General features: G+C 38.4%; 1 protein-coding gene across 1 annotated transcript in view; it reads left to right on the top strand.

Annotated features, from left to right (window-relative positions):
• cachd1 (cache domain containing 1) overlaps positions 1-19,946 on the top strand; it is a 74,318-nt gene that overhangs the window by 16,929 nt on the left and 37,443 nt on the right. The window contains exons 2-3 of the mRNA XM_088313789.1: positions 10,770-10,832; positions 17,802-17,950. Of these exons, the coding sequence (XP_088169915.1) occupies positions 10,770-10,832; positions 17,802-17,950 (212 nt within the window). The remainder of the gene's footprint in view (positions 1-10,769; positions 10,833-17,801; positions 17,951-19,946) is intronic.

Consider the following 19,946-nt stretch of genomic DNA (forward strand, 5'->3'; position numbering starts at 1 on the left):
ATTTGGCTTTGTGGCTTCCTGCTGCAGGTTTGGGACACAACCCATGGAGTGTTCTCACCTTAAACTGGCAAGGGCGTACATGCATGCATTAGTGTTGGTACTTTGGTGAGACGTCAATATAAAAATACCATATTTTCCGGACCATAGGGTGCACTTTAAAGTCCCAATTCTTCCCCAAAACAAACGAGGCGCCTTGTAAAGCGACGCGCCCATTATATGGACTGTGCATCACCCTCGACCATCAACCCTTTTACTCATTGGGCTGTTCGGAGTGCATGTTAGCACACCCTGCTGGTCAAAGTCTGAGTCATCTATGCTTCGAATTGACTGAGACTAATACATGATGTGACTATGGTGTTTGGGTGATGGTGTAGGAGAAAGCTGGACAAAAGGGCAGCTGTCCACAATGTTGTAGTCTGTCTTATCATTTATGTTATTGCAAGCAAGAAACGTCCCAGGTTTAGACAACAGACTGCAAAAAGCCCAAAGCACAACAGCACATCTCTCTAAACAGCCATGCACATCTCTCTAAACAGCCATGTGATTGGCTGAGTCTGAGTGGCTCCCAAGAAGCCATTGCTATAATCTTTTTGTGTTATTTTTATTTCTTTTGGGTATATAGATGGCATGTAAGATACATGTTTTGTGTGAATCTTATTTCTTTGTTTCATTGTTTGCTTGTATGCCGAGTTTTTTTTTTTTGGTTTTGATTTGAAACCGTGACTCTAAGGAGTGTGGTGACCAGTGAAGTCCCTCCCCTGACGTTGTCTAGTAGATGTATTGCCATGACACCTCTTATTGGTTAGAGTCAGTGTTATTGGCAGTGATTCCTTATAGTTTAAGGACATCTGTTATAGCCTTGGGGTGTTACCTCTGGCAGCGATTTCTTAAGGGATTGAATCCTGGTGAGCTGACTACAGCTAGCGCAGGCTGAGCTAGCGCGAGCTGAGCTGGCGCGAGCTTGCGCCTTGTAGTTCGGCGCGCCTAGTATATGCATTAAATACGGAAATAGCACCCTCAACTGGTGTTGCGCACTTTGATGCAGCACGTCTTATGGCCATAAAAATACGGTAGTCAGCATTATGGCTGTCACTACAAATCTTTTTAGAATTGATTATCCTACGATTATTCCATCGATTACTCGAGTAATCACACCTCGACCCCCTCAAAACTACCCAGTTGACTTTTTCTTTTCCACGAAAATGTTTGATAGTACCAAGCATGTATCTACAAATAAAAGTAAGTTTGCTAAGGTTGTTGTATAATGACACTATTCTTGTTTAAAAATAAACAATATCATTATATTCATTTTTGATAGGCCATCGCCTCGTGTTGTTCGCTCTCTCTCACTAGGTCAAGTTCTTCTCACAGGTTTAGCCTGCTCCGATGGTCTGTAGTGGACGAAAGGACTATGAAATATAAGATAGATAATTAATACAATCAAATGAAATAAAAGATCGATACACGACTGTCACGCTTGCCTGGGCTTTATTTGTTTATTTTTCGTTCATGTTTCCCACAATAAATATACTCATCTTAAAACCAAAGATAGTGAAATGACACAATTGATTGACCAGAAACAATAATTACACTTTGTAACATTATCTAGAGTGCTTGCAATTAATGTCCATGCATGTTTTTTTTAATGTAAATCTAAGTCATTTTTTTTAAGAGTGAATGGATATTGTATTTCTGTCAAATGTTTTGTCACTATCTGCGGGCTATTAAAAAGTGTCACAATCAGAATATTTTGCGGTAGCTACTAAATGCTGTGTACTGAGAAATGTGATGTAGGGCTGTGCGATTAATCAAAATTCAATTACTACATTGAACAATTACAAAATTGGCATAATCGTAAGAAACGATTAATATCTAATATTATATATGAAATATTGTTAAAAAAGTACTGATTTTACAATGTCTAAATACTATCGTGAGTATTCAAGTCAAAATTTGGGCTTTCTATTGAAATTGTTTATTTATGTTGAAACAGTTCTATGGCATTTACACGTGAATAGCAAGTAAACTCCAATTCATTATGTTAGTTTAAACAATAACCGACTTTACACATTTGCATTTTTTTAACATAATAAATATAAAATAAGTTTGATTTGACTTAATAATGTTTCTATTGAAACTTTTTTTTTAACCAAGAAACAATAATTGAATTGAATAGTCAGAATTTCAATTATTACTACTAAATAATCGCGATTAATATTTTTTTCATAATCGAGCAGCCCTAATTTTATGAATGATAATTATTTGTATATGGGCCAGTCAAAGTCCAAAGTGGGTGTGGAGTCAACAATTGCTCTACAAGATGCAATAACTATACAACTAGAGATCAACACTCAAAAGCAGATTTGATGATTTTCGGTGACAAGATTTTCGTATAAAAAACAGTGACAAACAAGTACTGTAGTCGCATTAGCACCAGCCCTGCAGTGCCTCCTGGGAGTAACAACTTGCTGCTAAAGTAGAGCCAACGTGAAAACGTTCCAAAGGAAGATCAAGGCTGCATACCTGGGCCCATTCATTATGACGATAAAATCTCAGAGTGAACAAGCACAAAAATAAACTTCCCAGTGGGCACACTGGTTCCACAAAACACAGACTTCTCAAAGTGTACTTGTTTATGAATGTAAGTCTGTCTTTTTTTGTCTTTCATTTTCTTTCATCATCTATATTTATTTATAAGGGTGTCATAATACAACTTTCTTTATTTCTGATACAATACCAAAATTGCAATATTGCATCCTAGAGTACTGTCCAATACAAATATCGATCCAATATGATATCAACAAGAAGGATACATGCTTTTATGTTTTTTTAGTATGAAATGTTAGATGAGAGTAGATCAAGTGAGACTATTCAAGCAAATTATAATAGTCAACAACAGTAGGTATGAGAATATATAAAACCCATTACTACCATATTGGGTTGCATAAATTCAACCTCAAACATGGGTGTCCTGCACTTGAATAAAATCAATACAAAATCAATTAATGGACTCTGAGAAATAACCTTAATAACGCCAATAAAAACAAATACGTTTAAAAGTGGAAAAAAAAAAACCCCTAACAAATTATGCTGAATATATTCAGCATTTTTTATTTATGTATTTTTACACATTCATGCTGCTGGATACAAGAGCAGGAGCAGAGTAGGGAATGCACTGCTGGTGAGTACCTATATCGGAGCAATTGAATGTAGACCGAAATAACCCAATTTCTTTTTTTTTAATCTGATACCAATACTGTATTGTACCCCTATTTATTTAATCATTTCTTTATTTAAACGTCACCGGATCCACTTCACAATCAAACATGCTGTGCTTGAATATTATGTGCTGCAGCACTGGCTTCGTCTGACCGAGTCAGCAAAACAGGCGTTCTCAGTGACAATTGACAGACCTTCCGTCAGTATTGCGGAATGCCCATCTCTGGAAAATGGCTTGAGCCCTCATATTTGTCAGAATCTGACCAAGAAAATATTCGTTGGAATGGACAGGCTGGCCTTACCAAGCCCTCCCGTCCCCCTTCTTAAAAAGAGGGACCAACACCCCAATCTTCCAATCCAGTAGCACTGTCCCAGATGTCCATACGATGTTGCAGTGGTGCATCCACCAGGATCCAGAACCTTTAGGAACTTCAGGCGGATCTCATCCACCCCTGGAGATTTTCCACCAAGGAGCTTCATACCGACCTTGGTGACTTCAAGCCCGGAGGGAATAGAGCCCACCTCTGAGTTTGCTTTGTCAAAGGAAGTTGTGTTGCTGGAATTGAGGTCTTCAAAGTATTCTCCCCACTTTCTTGCAACGCCTCGAGTCAGGAGGACTCGTTGGGCTGAACATTGGCGCTTATATGATAGTTATGCATGTAAAAATGACATCAATACTAAAATCCCCTCTAAAATACTCTGTAATGATTTAAGAGTTTTTTTGGGATGACATTTATGATGAATTCGCATGCCACATTTTGGAGCTCGGCTTGTCATTTTTTCTGTCTCAGCTTTTTATGTCACTGCAGGGAGGCAAGCGTTGCAATATTGCTTGGTTTGTCATTTGTCATCTGCAGGGATTTTAGATTTAGTCTCAATCTTATTCTTTTGGCCGAAAATGCTTATTAGTTTTTGTCACATATAGTCATTCCTATTCGAGATAGTTTTAATGTAGTTTTAGTCAACGAAAACTCAAAACGTTAGTTTTAGTTGACAGAAATTAAAAAAAAAAAAGGTTTAATCTAGTTTTGGTAAATTTAGTCACCGAAAACTCAAAAAGGTTTTGGTTTAGTTTCGGTAAAAATCAGAGGAGAACCAAAACATTTTATTTGGCAACTGTTGTGGCTTTATTTCACTTAAAGCGTCATTAAATAAAAACGTTTTAACAACATAGACTTGTAATGGACATGTTTCCATACAGTAGCAAAAGTACAAACTCTTATCAAACATATGTCTTCTTTACTTGTAACAGCTTGCGGTTATCAGAACCAAGTACCCTACCGAGTGTCACTGTCGCCATGGTCCGTCAACGGAAAGCGTGTCGAGACAAATGACTGCAGACGTGTTCGTCTTTTGTTGTGCTGGTGTGTGCGCCCTGCGTCCCGTTGCGGTAGTGGGCGTGCCCAAATGAGGATAGGTTGCTCCAGTATTGTAATTTTTTGAAAAACAGACTACATCTACAATGAGAAGGAATGTCATAAATTTTGAACGTCTGACAGACCACACGTTAAAAATTTCGTCCTGTATGGTCTCGCCACCAAAAATTAATGTACGTCATGTTTTCGTCAACAAAGAGCCACGTTTAGCTTGTCAATGTCTCGTTATTGTCATGAAAAGAAGGGGCATTAACGAAAACAACACTGGTTATATAAATTATTCTGGATTAAACGTGAGCTCAAATGTGCAAAAACCATCACCTCCACAAAAAAAAAAAACAAACAAACAAAAAAAAACGTACCAGTCGCTTTTTTACTCATGCTGAAGCGGAAAAGAGCATTGATGCGCACATGAACCACGTTGGTGCCTAATTGTAGTTTTCGGACATATAGCTACACTAAAAAAATATTTTCAAGTCTCGGGAGGCATTCGGTGGCTGGCAGCTGCCAGGAGCCAGGCATGAATGTTTCCCGCCACGGCTAACAGCCGCCGCGGTGGTGTTAAAAGTAGCAGCCCTGTTCAAGGTAGCAATTATCTTTCGTCCGCTAAACAGACAAGTTTATCATAAGAAAATCAGCTTCTTACCGTCCGCACATGCGGCTATGCGCCGTCGAGTACGTTTGCGTCCGCCACCGCTTGCAGCCAATATGTGAAGCTGTCAGCGTGGTGAATAACTAATCGACAAGCCCCGGACTTGGCACCTTAGTATTGTATTGATTTCTCCAAACTAAATTGATTAAATAAAAAAAATAAAAAACAGAAAGAAAAAAATAAATTGAGCTTGTTGATGAAAAATGGACCATCCTGGCTGGATGTTCACTTTATGGGAATAAAGTGCTTTTAAAATAACGTGGGTGTGTTGTCATTTTACGAAGAGGAAGTGGTCACGGTGGCTGTTTGTCGCCTCTCAAAATACATCCACATGCAAAGGACAGCACAAATCTCAGTCAAGTAAATCTGGTGATTTATTTTAAAGGGAACAAAATAGACTTGAAGTGGGTCAGTGTTTGACCGTCCGATTGGACCTCGCTCTCTGAGAAACACCCATTTATGAAACATCATGACGAAATTTGCACACGTTGTCTCATTATTACGTCTTTTGCTTTCTTTCTTCAGAGCCATGTCTTTGAATATACAGTCGATCTCCACATATTTGTGGTTTGGCACGCATAGTTGCGATTTTTGCTATCCGCAGGCCGTACTATGTGACGTTTCTATTTGCGTTTCCTCTTCTTAGCTGACCTACCCCCACTTTTCCATAATTTGTCCAGCTCCTGTCCTTTCTGACCTCACAACCCCACCCCCCAACATGTGGAAAGCATTCTGCTCCGTCTGGTGGAGAGGGTGGGCAAACATCCCCGGACGAGACTGTGATTCTCTCGGGCTGGTGCTGCGAAGTGGTGACATTTACCTGGCACCAACACTATTTAGATGAAAGTACTACTTGTTATTTCAGAATCATCGCACCTGATCACTGAGAAGTTTCAACCAACCCCATTTTTTAATTGAACCAGATCATCTGTGAAAGAGGTTAACCAAAAGTTTAGATGTCATTTTTTAAGTAATCCAGACTGTACTATTGTTCACTATGAGGTGGAATGATCACTGATTTTGTGCTATTATCCACAATTTATGCACAGTTATGATACAAGATTTTTGTTGGATTTATTGGAATTTTGCCATGCAAAATGTAAGATGAAAGGCTAATGGAAAATTCATGGGCATTGGTTGTATTGTATCATATTTAAAAGTCATTGTATTTTCTGATTGAGACATCTAATATTTACATCCCGATTTATATTGTTATCGTTATCAACTTATTTTTCTCTAAAATGAATGGAAATTTTCTATTATTGTTTCTCCATTTATTTATAAAACACATTTTTTCATTCAATTCAATGGCTCACTTATTTCATCCACATGATATTATAAATATGGTTGTGTTGTTGTAAAACACAATAGATGTGTACTGTATATATTGTATTTTTATATCTTAGCAATAGGCGGGCGGGCGGGGGTGTCTTTCTTGCTGAAACCCTCAAATTGAGTTTTCATTTGTGTGAAAGCTTTGGTGCATTTGATTGGAATTTGTGATGTTGTCACATCCAGTGCTCGAGACTCCCATCTGAAAGGTGCTGTTTTTTGATCTGCAAGGTTTGTTGCCCATATATTTGGGCCCTAATCCTGATTTTATTTGAGATGTTTTAAAATACTTTAAATTGATTGGATGAATGCCACCAATCGTGAAGAAGAGATAAATGCTGCAGGACCACTCAAGGAGATCTTTTTTCAACTATTGCAGCAAAACATAGAAGAGGCACATGATCGCTCTGTAGTCATCTCCCCTGAGACGTTCAGTTCTGTTTATAGCACATCATTTCAAATTCAAATTATTGAAGCATGTAGAATGCTCCTGTCTTGAAACACTTTTTTCATGAAATCTATCTGACAGCAATAATCTGCTTTCGGTATGAGCTCGGCACTGAACATTTGTTAGCTATCTTTTGTACGGGTATGTTGTTCCCTCTATTTTTTTTTTATTATTGTGGACCTTGTGCACCTGCTGCAACAGCAATGTCTCTATTAGGGACAATAAAGACATTCTGATTGTCTGATTCTCATGTCGTATCGAAAACTGAGAAATGTAAGTACCTTATTATCAAAGAGAGCTAATTACACATGCACCAAGCGCACACATCAAAGTGTACTGGTACAAATTAGCCATCTGCACAAGTGGGCAAAAGTTATGTCTGTACACTAACAGCAAAAACACTTGTGGCTCATGGTGTTATTTCTACAGGTAGAAATGTTTTTTTAATTTTGCTACAATTACAAAATTATTTTCCACACCTACAAGTCCTTTTTGCTACAAGCAGTAATGTATTTTCTTACACGAACATTTCTACTGCTGTAAAATTGTATTATTTTCTTTTGTTACAAAATACAAGTTTTTTTTTCTTTTCTTGCTATAATACAGGCCAATAAACCTAAAATTAATTGTGGTACTGGGTTTCGGTTCTTGTCACATTGAAAAATTCATATGGATGCACACAAGGTCTTAAATGTACCATAGTAGGAAATATTAACTCAATCAAACCACTTTCACCCCGTTCTTTGACTAGCATGCTACCGACAAATATTTCCGCAGTTTGTGGACTAGGACCTTCGTGCTATGTCCTGAAGTTTTCTCGTACTTGGATTGAAGCAAATTAAATTGACCCCAGGACCTCCAAAATCCAACAGAGTGCAGTTGGTAGATTCTGTTAGCCAGTCAATTATTTAGTCAACCTGTTCCACCGGATTGAAATGTAGACCGAATTAATTATAAAGGCATTGGTTTCTTTAAGGTTGTTATAATGAAATTTACAGATCCACTTTTGACATGCTTTTCCCTTCTTTTCTTACTCTACTTTTTAAAGACGCCAAACACGTGCTCTCATCTCTGTGCATCATTCAAATGTATTGGGTAATGAATTATTTGACATACTGAATACTGTATATTCCTTAAAGGTACTTCAGGTACATTTTGTATGCTAGGGTGTGAGTTTTTCTTTTACTGGGTAGCTTTTGTGTATGTATGAGGGATTGTTTGGGGAAAGTAAGGATATGGAGAAAGTCATGACACAGGGTTGTAGAAAAAGGGAGTATTGGACATGCATCAGAGGCAAATTCTAATGCTGCATTCCTGGCTTCAGCTGCTTGTAGTGCAAGCAGAGTGGAGCGTTGGCTGAAAGCAGGGAGGTCGGAAGAAGGTGGAAAGCAAAAGGTGTGCACCAAAGGACAAAGGCTGAGCTCCACACCAGAAGCATGGAGGAGGGTATAGTTAATCCAGTCCCATGGGTTTGAAACTTTTATCTAACAGTTGAATTAAAACCAATGCCTTGGCCTCCAGTAGGTTTTGCATAAATGTGTGAATAAATGAGTTTTTTTGTCAGGTGCTGCCAGCAAAATGGTGAAAGAGCAATGACAATGCATTTGGCTTGTATATGAGTCTCCATTTGAGTGGGGCAGTATGGGTTCAGTTTACATAGCATTACGACGAATCACACATTTGTTTCGTTGGGCCCTAACAAAGTGATACACCCCGTGTATAATATTGCGTGTTCACGAAAAAAACAAAACATGGCACACTGATCAATAGTCCCATAGGACATTATTGTGCTTTAGCCCAACTCCAAATGAATGTGGCACACAGTGTTACGCTGTTATGTCCTGATTAGACACCTTACTCTTTGACTGCTATCATCATTGTGCTGTATTCCGAATGCACAACAAAAACAATACAATAATCACTATAAAGGAGAAGACTGTCTTGTGAGAGTTCATGAGCGCAAGACCCAATTAAAAGGATTCCATCTGAAACACTGGCGTCCTTGGTTCGACTGTCTGTTTGAATGCTTTGGGGAAAAAACACAATTCCCATATCTGATCCACCAGAATTAGTGAAACAAGATATGTTTGGCATTGGGAAATTCTTATATTGTTCATTTTGAGTTGCTATTTAAATTTTAAATTCCGATCAGCCAATCTTCTGTAGTTTTAGAGTAATAACCGCTAGGTGGAGGGATGTAAGCAGTGGTCTACTGAGCCAAAAGCTCTGTCATCAATAGAGAAGAATTTTGACAAAGCTAACTATTTGGAGCTCTTTTCCCACATGTATATCATAAATTTTGCCCATTTTTCGTCAGGATTTTATAAAAGAGCGACAGATGCTGACATCATTGATTCTCTGAATTGTATCATGTAAATGGATTGCCACTCTGCAAATTACTATTTTTAACCATCTAGCCATCACAGTGAGAAGTTTTCCTCTACTGTTTAAAATTTACATTCCTTCTATAGCTTTGAGATCGTCATTGAGTTGTCTTTTCGTCTCTTTTGTCCAGCCTTTGAGAAAAAGCAATGTCGTAGAAGTATCTCTAGTGTTTTTTTTACTGTATCTCTGAACGGCTGTGGACAAGTCAGCGTTTGATTGTGGGGCGAGGGAGGTCACGGGCCCACATTGACCTATAGGCAACTTCAGCCCTCTCAGGTTTCAGAGGGGAGCATTCCTTCCTGGCTGCACCATAGCTGTGAAAACCGCAACGCTGCTCCAACAACAAACACTGGAGGCACTGGAGGGAAAAGACGACTAATCAACAGCAGGAGTTTCTCTCCTGGTTCAGTTTTAGTCTTGTTTGTGTTTGCTTGTTCCTGTTTATTTGACATTTGAAAAACCCCTATCCTTCTTGTTTTGTTTTTTATTCCACGAAGGCTGCAAAAGAACAGAACACTGTTTGGCAAATCATTAAATATTGAGAGCATTTGGTTCAAATTCTGATATTTTTCAAGGTTGACACACCTTTCCTCAAATGTTGGTGGAAGTAATGCTTTAAATGCAGCTCATGTTTATGAAATCATCTGGAACCGCACCAGTTGACATGTGTGTGTTCATGTTGCTTTCAACGCAGCGGTGAGAATGTTTATGGCCAATGATAACAAACTGAAAGGAATCAGCTTCATTAGGCGTGGACCGTGCAAGGTAATTGCTGTTCTGTGTTATGTCTTGTGGTTTTTTTGCAGTGAAGAACCTGCTTACATGCTGCCGCTGCGCAAACATTAGTGTTGGCTGTAGAAGTGAGTGTGTGCATCCGTGCTATGTCTGCCGTGGTTAGTCAGATAGTCATGATAATGTTTAATCAAAATTCTCAACAATTTATTTATTTATTTTTTTTGTTTTGTTTTTTTACACATTGGTTTACTGGTCTTCTCTCCAAATTGCTTCTCGCTTGGGGGGGGTGTAACGTAAAATAATTGAGAAGCAGTGATTTAGACAGAGACTTAAAGAGTTAAGGGGCAAAAACATGGAAGTTGAGTAATGTCATACCCATATTGATGTTTACCCCGCTGTAAAATATGCGGAATTCATTTAATCACTTTTCACAAAGCTGCTCTTCTTTTTGCTTCACATGAACTTCAAATCATCAAACTCTGACATCAGTGTTTTTTTTTTGTTTTTTTTTTGTCCGTCCAGGTCAATAACTATACAAGTCAGCGCACATTGGAGTTTTGTGAAATTGGATCCAAATATTGATCTAACCTCAGTGTCTTGTTCCCTATCTGTTTCTCTGCAGAGGATTTTCAACTCGTTTGTGTACACCGAGAAGACATCAAATGGAGAGACAGAAGTCCAGCAGGTGAGCAACACAGGCCCTTCTTCTTTCCTCTGTGTTTGTCACACAGATGGTGTGTCGGTCTTGTCTCGGGCACAGTTAATTTCCAAAGAAACACACATGCACCCCCCCCCCCACACACACACACACAAACACACACACCCCGGCACACGCACACACACTTTCATACTCATGCTATCCAGCCGGTTCAAGGGAAGACGGGGTGATTTCGATGCGTATTAAAATTCTGCTGCTGCTGTCTCATTTGCTTTGAAGTTGTGCCTGTGTTTGGACTCTCCTGCTCACAATCCTATCACAGCGCTGTCCTCAACACAGTCAGAAGACTTAAAAGTGACAATGGCATTCATTTTGGAAATTAATAGGAACGGAAAATATGAAAGGTAAACTGTAGGAATTTCTGATGTACAGGAATATGATTTTGTGTATTAGGGCATTTTCACTCGTGCGTATGCGTTCTCAGAAAAGTGACAGTGAAAACCAGACTGGTGAACTGCCAACAGAAAAGGGAACAGACAGCTTGATGTTTGCATTTGTGCTGTGACAGCAGTGTGTGTGTGTGTTTGTGAGGGAGTGGTGAGTGTCCACGTGTGCGTGTGTGTGCCTCAGTGCGTGTGAGAAATGCATATGTCCCTCGGCTGCCTGATATTTACAAATGCAAAGCCAACTCAGTCTGGACTATTAGAAACTGTTTCTGTCCATTTTCTCAAACACATTTGTGTTCCACCTAAAATTCTCTTGAATAATGGAGGTAATATATTATTCATTTGCTGTATTATTTGAATGTTTCAAGAAGGACTCTTTGAATGAGTTTTCACTGCTGTCTGTGTTCAAGTGCCTCCTGATGGTTGGTGGTGCTACAGAGCCAAGTTTTTGTAATCGCGCAAATTCAGTGGAAACGTGAGTTCTGAATGTTCCTTTTTCCGTCCAATTTGAGTTATGTACAAAAATTTCATAGAAAATTGTCTCAATTTACGATATACGTTTAGTCTTAACATGGACTAGTGGATGGATCTATGTTGTAATTCTTGCGCTGTGTCACCATCATTGGCAAAATGCATAACGCATTGCTATGATCTTAAAGGTGGATATGTAGTTGGAAGTTTCACCACCACATTCATGATCATTAGAACACAAATAGCCGACGCGTGACATCCGAAAATTATTTCATTTTCGTCCCTCAAAAATCAATTTCAGGCATGTATGTTTTTATTAAAATCTAGTGTTGTTTTTAATGATGCGAACAAAGGTATAATTCGATGGTAATCACGTCATATAGCTCTTGTTCCCAAATTCCCCAAATGTACAATCCATACATCCGATCACAGAAGTCAGATGCGGCAGCATTAAATGAATGCGGATGCTCGTCCCTTGTTGACAGAGATGTTGAACTTTTGCCAAAGACGTAAATAAAGCGCTAAACAATCAGAATGGCCCTTAAAGGCACATTGTGTAAAAAATTGTATTAAAAAATATATATTGATTTCATTAGTATGCAAAAATTACGTTCTATCTCAGCCTTTTTTTTATAGAACTGTTGGTGGAGTAATCTTTAATTCTATTGCATAGGGCGCACCTCCCCGACTGTCATGTTTCGCTTTCATCTTTCCGCTACGGACACCCGAAGGAGACAAACCTGGCGAACATAGTTCCTCAAGATCATGGCTACATCACGTGTAACAAATGCAATGTGCTTACTTAGTCACGTGGGGGAATACTAGAAGTCATTTGTGATGACATTTTACTTGCACTTTTGCTGAAGAAATTGGTGGTAGGCCTGTGAAATATGATCTCTCTGAGGCACCGTAATGTGCGTGCTTCAAAATGCATGCACTTGGAACTTTGGTTGTGATTTTTCACCACTAGATGGCACTAAATTCTACACACTGTACCTTTAAGAAATGGGAAACTAATAACGGGAGTGTTATTGAAAGATCTGTGCTCTTCCGTTCATGTTTTGTAACCAGCCTACGTATGTTTTGTGGTTTTTATTAGACAGGCAAATGAGAAAGCACTCGCTGGTTATAGCGTGAGAGAGGCAATCAAATAAATATGAAAATTTGTAACCAATTTATCTTTTAAATGACCTTGTGACATCCCTCATGATTTTTTAACAGAAAAAGACAAGTTTTCTTGAATTGGTATGCTAAAATCAACTAAAGCTTTAGACAAGAAAAAGACAATTAGAAACACATGAATCAGATATTTTTCCATGTTATTATGGAAGAAGTCCTCTGTTTATTCTCGGGTATCTCCAAATGTTATGACACTGAAACGCTTGATCAGACTGATAAAAAATGCTTTGGCATCACCGGAATCTTTCCTGCTCTAGTGTGTGAATATATTTTCATCTCCTTTTCCACTTACCTCCCTTTCTCAATAAACAATTCAGGAAAAGCCTTTGATTCTGGAAAAAAAATTAGTTATTTTCATCTTAACAGTATTTTATAACGGTAGGTGTAACAGAATTGCGGCGACTTGGAGCACTTTAAAATGTTAATACACAGTCCAATTACCAACCAAGATTTCCACACACATGACGACAAGACGCCCTTCAAAATAATGTTTGAACTTTGGCATATGTTTCAACTCATTTTTGGTCGTGATCCAAATTCCCATGAGATGGTGATCATCAAAATGACTCAGCGTTTTTCACAAAATCAAATGAAGTTTCCTGCCACGCATTAAGGTAAAATGTTAGCTTCCATTTAAACTACCATATTTTCCGGACTATAGGCTGCTACTTTTTCCCTAGATTTAGAACCATGCAGCTAATACGCTAACAGTGGTTTCTCGAACAAGTCCGTTGATTTAATTTTTTTACTTGTCGTGCAAATGCAATACAGTATTATTATACTTATATCATCGCTCCAGAACAGTCGATTTTTATCGATACATTGAAGGATGTGACAATTTTAAAATGTAGCAATACAACTTAGTTTGATTCAATTGGATTACGATTTGATTCGATATGGTACAGCTGTAGCTTTTGTCATGTTTATTAATATAGGACTACATGTAAAAGCTCTCCCAAGAAAAATAAACAACAAATCATCAGCAACGTCAAAAGGATTTATACAGTGTTATATCTGGTTTGTATAAAAAGACAATTCAATACATGGGGTGCTATATGATTCAAGGATGCGATGATTTTTAAATGTAACGATAGTTTCGGATTCAAATAATTTTTTGTTACTCCGTTAATGCTTTCTTCATACCATTCAGCATTTCTGTCACGTTTATTGAATGTGTTGCTGCAGTACTTGCCTGTTTTTGGAGTGTGTCAATTGAGAAGGTGTGCACATATGCCCTGAGCTCACACAGGTGCAAAGACTTTGATGTTGCTGCAAACATCTCGTTTAAAATTCTCTTGAGAAAATGTTGGTTTACGGTGTGCAAATAATAATTAGTCCCAGCAGCATTGGCTCATTTCTCGTCAGCAGAGTAGATTGAATAATTTTATTACCTTGGCCATCTCAACGCGTGGCCGTATATTCTATCCATAAACCTTTTTGAAGTCGGAAGCTGCTAACTCAGACGGCTTCTCTCACATAGTTGGCTTTGTCGTCTCCTGGGCAGAGGGATCGTTTGCTTGAGCCAAAGTGAGGTTCAATTAGAAGTGGATGTGCGGGAAAAGAGTAACACAGACATCTTTGAGTGTTCTATTTCTGGAAAAGCACATTTGGGATGATTTTAGTACTTAGTGTATTTGGCAAATCTGTTCTTTTCAGATACATTCAAATCTTTTTGGCTTCTTGATGGTACATTTGTACCTAATAAACGTGAGTGCAAGCCAGTGCATCAGTGACTTTGTTGTCATTTTTCATACTTTAACTTGTCAGTACTGTAAATGTGCCATTTCCTTGTAAGATATATCTTTCCAGTTTAAAAAAAAAAAATATATATATATATAAGCAAGAGCAAATGATTGTTGTTTTCATCATCTATCTTAAAACCACGATAGAAGTTCAAAGAGAAAAAAAAAACAGTCCTCTATGATATCATTATCTTTAAGAGTTATGGAATTCTTTCATGAAAGGAAAAAGTCACTGCTCATACATATTGCTCACTCTTGACACAATGCTGGGTTTAGGTGGTGGATTACTACTGAGAACGTGCTTTCAAACCCTTTCACACAGTTTACAATCCAGCTCTGAATACATGTTGGTTTTTTATTTTATTCATTTATTTTTTTTTAAATACACTATAATCCGCCATTTAACAACATATGCCCGGATCACTCTCTGTTGTCCTTGTTGTTGTTAGCAGTCGACTAACAATCCCGCATTGAAATCGGTTTATTCTCTAGGCCAATCAGATGGCGCTGTGCCTTGCCGTGGTATTGCGGTCATGCAATTTTCGTCACGACTCTGCTCTTCCCTATAGTAATCTCAAACATGCTCTCCAAAATAAGAGTCAGTGTCGCCATCAGCGCTTTTGCCAGTGGCTGCGGTTGCGTGTTGTCTGGCAGTCATATTCGTAAGTGTAAGACTCCACGGTGCACCCTGCACCAGTGTGAAGCCGCAATGAAGCCCGGGTTTCGCAATCCCTACACACTGGTCGGTTCGGTCAGGGTGAGGAGAGAGGAGCTCTGTGTTTGCAAGAGTGTGGTTAAAGTGTAGAGCGCATGTTGGAATGGCTTTCTTTGTCTGCACTGAGGCGAACTGTAACCCAAGCTTTAGCTCACATGTTCAAATTTTCTGCTTTCTTGAGTAAGTTTGTTAAAAGTGGAGATTAGTGTCCATACCAGTCCCCAATCATGGAAACAGTCCTCAATTGAACACAGGCCCATTTTCCCCCTTTTGGTTGTTTGTGTGTGTATATGTATATGTTCACAGAGTTCATTGCCTCTATTTGCTATGCTGCAACAGATATATCATGTGTTTGTCATAACACATTTCTTGCGTTAACTTTGTCTGTGTGTAAGTGCACATCTCAGGAGTTGTGTTGAACTGTTTTTGTGGTGCCGTACAAGCAATTGTGGGCTGTGCATGAGGTTCCTTTTCAACGCCTGACAGAATTTAATGGTGGCCTGATTAGGTGGGCAAGCGGTCAGTGGGTCACTCAACAATTTCCTGTTCCTCTTTTGAATCATAGCACTTTTGCTGGCATTGGTAATTACGGGATGTGAACAAAGGGCCTTTGTTAAGGTTATTTTTAATTCAATCTTGCACACTCTAAATTGAGCTCAGCTGCAGGATTTGCTCCTTCATTATAGGCATTTGTTGCTCTTGAGCGATGTTCCTATTTCCCAGTATGTTTTGTATCCCCAAGGTTTGAAGTGTGTGTTTTATGTTTTCACTAATTTATTTGACAAACTGCAGTCACAAATATTTTTTTTTTTTTACCAAAAAATGTTGATCTTGAAACTAAATACATTTTATACAAATTCAATATCCGATTTTACATGTATATCTTTGTATTTTAAATTGAAAAATAGCACACTGTTAAGATGTTTACATTGGATTTTCAGAGTAACGCTGCTACATCATAAAACCCTTATTACCTATTCAGTCAATGTTTTAAGTAACATTTTAACTTTCTTAAATTCTATTTGTTCATTCCTTCATTAATTCATTCATTTTTAAAGTTCACCTTTATGTATCGTAAGTAGGAATGCACCAACAAATTTGTGTGCTCAAGATTGCATTTTTGGTTTCCGTACCAATTACTTATTTTTATACAATACTTTTTTTTTTTTTGCCAAAACAAGGTGGCTGAATCGTGCAAGCATGCGTTGACGGCCCGCTGAACTGAGCAAAGGTAATGCCTTGCCACAGAAACGTGTATATCGCTGGGAAGGAACTAGATCATGTTCACACTGCATGCTGAACATGATGCCCAATTGGGATTTTTTTTTTAATCCCATTTTTCTATGTACTCGTTCACGTTACAAAAACAAATGTTACTTCTAATGTAAATGAAATACATCTATGTAGTGGCAAACATGCGCACAAAACTTGGCCCACGTGGCAGAGTGTTGACGGAAGTAATTATGGTTCCGCGTTTCGGGGATCATCTCATTTCACTGTTTGCGTCTTGCTAGATCCTCATTCATTGCTCCTCTGTTTACGTTTTAGCACCTCCCAACAGAAATCCATGAATGCAAAAACTGTGTAGCACCATCAATACATTTTTTCTCCTCGTGGTCAAAATGCATTTAGGATCATCTTAATTAGTACAAACGTAGAAAACAGGACGTTGGTCTGGCAAAGTAACATTGAGCCAGTATCATCAAGTCATTTTGGTATCATTTCCTACCCCAAATAGAAAGCGATTCAACTAAGTATGTTCAAACTAAAATAATAAAGGAATGACAGAAACAGAGGATTCATTATTTTCATGTAATTTCAAGTTCATCTTTGATGGTCCAACTAGTATGCCCCTGTATTCATTTCAAACACTTATCTGATGTAGGCCTGGGTTAAAAGAACAAACAATTAATTGTATGGCATCATTTTCCTTTTCATAGGCCAATACTGATTCATAAAACCACAAGTCTATCCTTTTAATACGTCTTTTTCCCATAAATTCATGTGACTTCTTCCACCACACAATATGTCAGCATTACGCAAGAGTAAAGTATCAATGCAATATGGCGGAAGCACTGAATTCAGCGCCTACAAGCTTGAAGGCCGATGTCTGGAGGTTTTTGGGTTTGAAAAAACACAAAGACAGGAATTTGATGTCATGAGTTTTCAGTGTGCTTTTGCTGCTTTATTTACATGACCTGTCCTGTTGGATTTCAATTATTTTTGTATTCTTTTAATCAGGTCGTGTTCAATAAACATGATTAATGTAACTGCAATAGGTTCAATTCTTCATGTAAATATTCATACTTTTCCTAATGCACCAAGTTAGAGCAAAATGTTTCTATTTGCAACATTGATTTTGTTTGATATAAGCAACCTTATCTAGTTCGACTTTGTTGATGTTCGTTGTGGTTGTAACTTGACTTTCTTCCTTCTTGTGCAGCTGGCCAAGAAGATTCGGGAGAAGTTTAACCGCTACCTCGATGTGGTGAACAGAAACAAACAGGTGGTGGAGGCTTCGTACACTGCCCACCTCACCTCACCTCTCACTGCAATACAGGACTGCTGCTCCATCCCAACATCTATGATGGAGTGAGTAATAAATGTTCTTTTTTTCACCATCTTACCTTACCTCTCTGTTTCTGTTTGGTCTACTACTTGGTTGTTTGTTTTGTCTGCAAAGTCACTTAATTTCAACATAAACATAATTCTGGAGCCATTCTACATGCCAGTGGGATTGGACAACATGCTTGTACGTATTGCTCTTGTCAGCTACAGTCACGCTGTTTTATTTTTAACCAGAAGATATTGCGATCACAACTAATACAGTGCAATTTTCCCTCTTCCCTGCAATTTGAAATGAACACAATTGACATCAAAGTCATCACTGAGTTGTTGAGAGTGGATATGTGCAGGTACATTCCTACCAAAAGGAAAGTGGTGGACCACAGGGCTGTTGTTGCTTGGAATTATGCATGTATGAGGGATGGTCCAAAAGTAATTTAATTTAACCCATTAATACAATTGAACTCATAATGAGAGCTCCTTTTAAAATAAAAAAAAAAACATGAAAATATATCAGTCAATATATCAATAAATATTATTCAGTCGGTTAAATTCATTTGGGGCTCATTACTTTTTGACTGCCCCTCATATGTACTGATAGTGTTTTTTTTTTCTTTCAAATGCACATCGCCAGCCGCTTGCCTGGCACGTGTTCGCTAGCATCTTCTTTGATGCTTTGTGAAATTAGATTGTTTTAAGAAGAAATGTTCTCAGGGTGCCTGCATCTGCTTTTAGAATATGTAGCGCTAACACTACTGCTAATTTGCTCCAGGGTACACGCACTACAGTTAGTCACTTATTCCAGAAATCAAGTTGAAAGTGAGGCAATGGAGTGCTACCTTCACATATAATCTACAGTGGTGCAGCTGTCTCCGTCTTTCATCCATCTCATACTCCATTTCTGGCTACTTCCTCCGACTCGCCGTAAGCAGTTATTGCCCTTTGATTGTTTGCTTTTGCAGTGCAAACTTCACTTGCTCCAAGGTCACCTCAGCCGTGTAGAGGGGAGGCCCCTGCATGGCTCTGGACCAACTGGCCACCTGTAGCCAATGCATGCACATGGTGGTGCATACAGCTGCTACAGACAAGAGCTTTTATTTTTTTGTAGCTCTGTCGTCAGTCCTTAAGCCTTACATCCCTTTGCAGACAGTCAGACTGAAAAAATAGTGTCAGTAAATTAAGGATGGCGTGGACTGCAATGATGTGGGAACTTATCGGGTCAGTTGGGTAGGTGGGATATAGCAGGATGAAGTAGAGTGTGATAGGTCCAAAAACTTCAAAGCATCTCCCTTGGGGGAGGAAAAAAAGGCAAAGTGCTTTCATTTTTGCTTGCTTGTGCAGGATTGTGAGATATGGCACATGCGTGCGCTCACTTCCTTAGTTTTGCACATCAGAGCAGCCTGCAAATTTAAATAATTCATTTTTGGGGGAGAGCAGCGGTATGCAGATAAAATGCCACTTTGTTTTGAATATTTTTAATAATTCAAATAAAAATGTATGGAAATAGCACTTACATCTCAAAGTGCTATGCAATAAAAACATCCAAAATACACCATAAAAAGATGTCCCGCCCACTCCCTCCTCAAAAACACAACAACAATGATAATGATTTACATTTGGGAGCAATTTGGGAAAAGTTTTAATGCTGATTAAAAATAAAACTGGCCTGCTGATTCCAAACTTGCTTTAGTTTTTTTCCCCAGCTCTTTAGGTTTTTTTTCTCCACAGTTTATTTTAAATTCCACAAATTAGCTCTAGTAAAACTATCATACGAAAATCTGATTATGATCGGACTCATCTACAGCTACGTGGCAACTTATTTGAACTGTCACAATTGAGACTGTGTGATGAGAGGTGTGTGCAGCTCCCAGCTCAGTACGATCTATCTGCAAACAGAAAGATAGCATAGTAAAAACTAGGAGGATCAATTCTCTTCATCTTGTAACAGTTTGCATTCCATTGTAAATTCTGTTTCATTTTATTTGATTTTTTTCAGTTTTCAAATCTTGTAACTATTCCATCT

Source organism: Idiotropiscis lumnitzeri, chromosome 13 (genome assembly GCF_059441095.1).
Source record: "Idiotropiscis lumnitzeri isolate Australia: NSW breed Sydney's pygmy pipehorse chromosome 13, RoL_Ilum_1.0, whole genome shotgun sequence".
Taxonomy (NCBI): domain Eukaryota; kingdom Metazoa; phylum Chordata; class Actinopteri; order Syngnathiformes; family Syngnathidae; genus Idiotropiscis; species Idiotropiscis lumnitzeri.